At 52.4% G+C, this 2282-nt stretch overlaps 1 protein-coding gene across 1 annotated transcript in view; it reads left to right on the top strand.

Moving 5' to 3' along the window:
- The first annotated feature begins 213 nt into the window (after positions 1-213).
- Positions 214-2282, top strand: part of dbt (dihydrolipoamide branched chain transacylase E2) — a 4165-nt gene continuing 2096 nt past the window's right edge. The window contains exons 1-5 of the mRNA XM_037697865.1: positions 214-298; positions 1239-1365; positions 1598-1673; positions 1780-1961; positions 2035-2162. Of these exons, the coding sequence (XP_037553793.1) occupies positions 254-298; positions 1239-1365; positions 1598-1673; positions 1780-1961; positions 2035-2162 (558 nt within the window). The 5' untranslated portion in view covers positions 214-253. The remainder of the gene's footprint in view (positions 299-1238; positions 1366-1597; positions 1674-1779; positions 1962-2034; positions 2163-2282) is intronic.

The following is a 2282-nucleotide window of genomic DNA, read 5'->3' as shown; positions in this document are numbered from 1 at the left end:
GCATGGACTTGTTGTCTAAATAAAGGATTTATACCTGGATTATTGAGAATGGACTTGTCTAAATTAAGGATTCAAACCTGGATTATTGAGCATGGACTTGTCTAAATAAAGGTTGAATGAATGAAAGAAAAAAACAACACTGCAGTTCCAGGGATGGCCGTAGGAGGCGCTGCGGGGTAAATTTGAATACACGAAGAAGAATTCCCTGTGCGCTGATTGGCTGAGCCCAGGGGCGGCGCTGGAGCAGAGGAAGATGTTAGCGGTGACCAGAGGATCCTTCAGAGTTTTCAGACTTCTGGTGAGAAACTAACTCTTTATGCTACTGAGCAGAACCTGAATACGAAGCTGTCCGCGCGCTGCTGCCGCGCGCCTGCAGCTCACGCTGAACGTGACGTCACCTCCGCTCAGCCTGCTAACCGACGCTAACAGGCTAACTGGAGTGGTGCTGCTGGTGTTTAGTGGTTCTGGTGGATCGGGTCTCGGTTCTACCTCAGCAGACGGATCCAGGATCAAGCTCTGGAAACACAGGGACCCTCATGGGTCACTTGACCAGCCATCTGATCACTGACAGGTGAATGATTGACAGCTGGTCACCGTGGCAGCTGTCAGAGAGCGACAGGTTCGGTTCTGTTGGTTCTGAATGAATAAATGAGAACCGGGACTCTGAGGCTGGTTCTGATCCAGTAGAAAACCTGCTGGAACTCAGAGCACAGGAACGGTTTCTGCTGGTTCTGAAACCTGCGGGTCCAAATGAGTCTGATGGTCCTTCTCAAACACCAGAACCATATCAGGCCCACTTCAGTAGTTCTGTAAAATCTAAATGAAAGACCGAATTTAATTTATTTCTGTGTCTCAAAGAAAAGGTCCAAACTAACTTCAGATCCAACAGCCTCAGGTGGAGCCACCAGGTGTTGGAGCCACTGGTTCCTCATGGTCCACTTGGTTTGGACCCGCTTGGTTTGGACCTGCTTGGTTTGGACCTGCTTGGTTTGGACCCAGTTGGTTTGGACCCGCTTGGTTTGGACCCGCTTGGTTTGGACCCACTTGGTTTGGACCCACTAGTTTTTGGACCCAGGTTACCTTTGATGTTAACTTTTTGATCTGACACTTTTAAACGGATCAAAAACAAGATAAGTCCGTGAGGGGACTAAAACTTTCTCACAGCACGGGTACCACCTGGTGTGCTGAGCCCGCTCGGACCTTCAGGTGACCTCTAACCTCAGTTCTCTTCCTGCCAGCTGAGTCAGCAGTACCGGCGCCGATGTCTCCGGCCGCAGAACTTCAGACCCAGCAGAACCCTGCAGGACTTCAGATGGGACAGGAGCCTGCAGATGTTGAGCAGCAGGATGCTTCACACAACCACTGGTAAGTGGACCTGCAGAACCAGAACCAGTCAGTAGCTTTCAGCTTTGAAAAAGGGTGTCTGAATCGGGTCCTGGGTCAGGTCCTGGGTCAGGTCCTGGGTCAGGTCCTCAGTGATGTCATCCGTCCCACAGAGCCCGTTTCCTTCAGCTGATGAGACATGTTGTGTTGGTTGACTCGACATGATGTCCACAGGTTGATGATGTCACTGATGATGTCATTGTTGTCTCCGCAGCACAGCGAGGACCCATAGTCCAGTTCAAACTGTCCGACATCGGAGAGGGGATCATGGAGGTGACGGTGAAGGAGTGGTACGTCCACACACACATAACTCCGCCCACCAGTCCTCGGGTGGTCTCGCTGCAAACACGTCCTCCTACATAATTCTGGAATCTGATTTCGTCTCACCTGTCTCAGGTATGTGAAGGAGGGGGACAAAGTGTCCCAGTTTGACAGCATCTGTGAGGTCCAGAGCGACAAGGCCTCGGTCACTATAACCAGCCGCTACGACGGCGTCATCAAGAAGCTCTACTACGACGTGGACGCCATTGCGCTCGTCGGCAAACCACTGGTCGATATCGAGACGGAGTCCGGCTCAGGTGAGGCACACCCACCTGGCTTCTCTGCAGGACTGGGTCTTCTGTCTTGTGATGCCTGTATGCTGTCCCCCAGAGCTAATCCAGGAGGAGGATGTGGTGGAGACACCAGCCATGGCCCGGGAGGAGCACACCCACCAGGAGATCAAAGGTCACAAGACACAGGCCACGCCCGCCGTCAGGCGGCTCGCCATGGAGAACAACGTCAGTCTGTCCACAGTTTGTCCCGTCTGTCCTCAATCTGTCTCCACTTTATCTCCAATCTGTTCCCAGTCTGTCATGTCCCTCCTGTGTGTCTCATGTCCCTCCTGTGTGTCTCATGTC

Source organism: Nematolebias whitei, chromosome 3 (assembly GCF_014905685.2).
Source record: "Nematolebias whitei isolate Nwh7 chromosome 3, NemWhi1, whole genome shotgun sequence".
NCBI lineage: Eukaryota > Metazoa > Chordata > Actinopteri > Cyprinodontiformes > Rivulidae > Nematolebias > Nematolebias whitei.
This window is presented reverse-complemented; position numbering and strand designations above follow the sequence as displayed.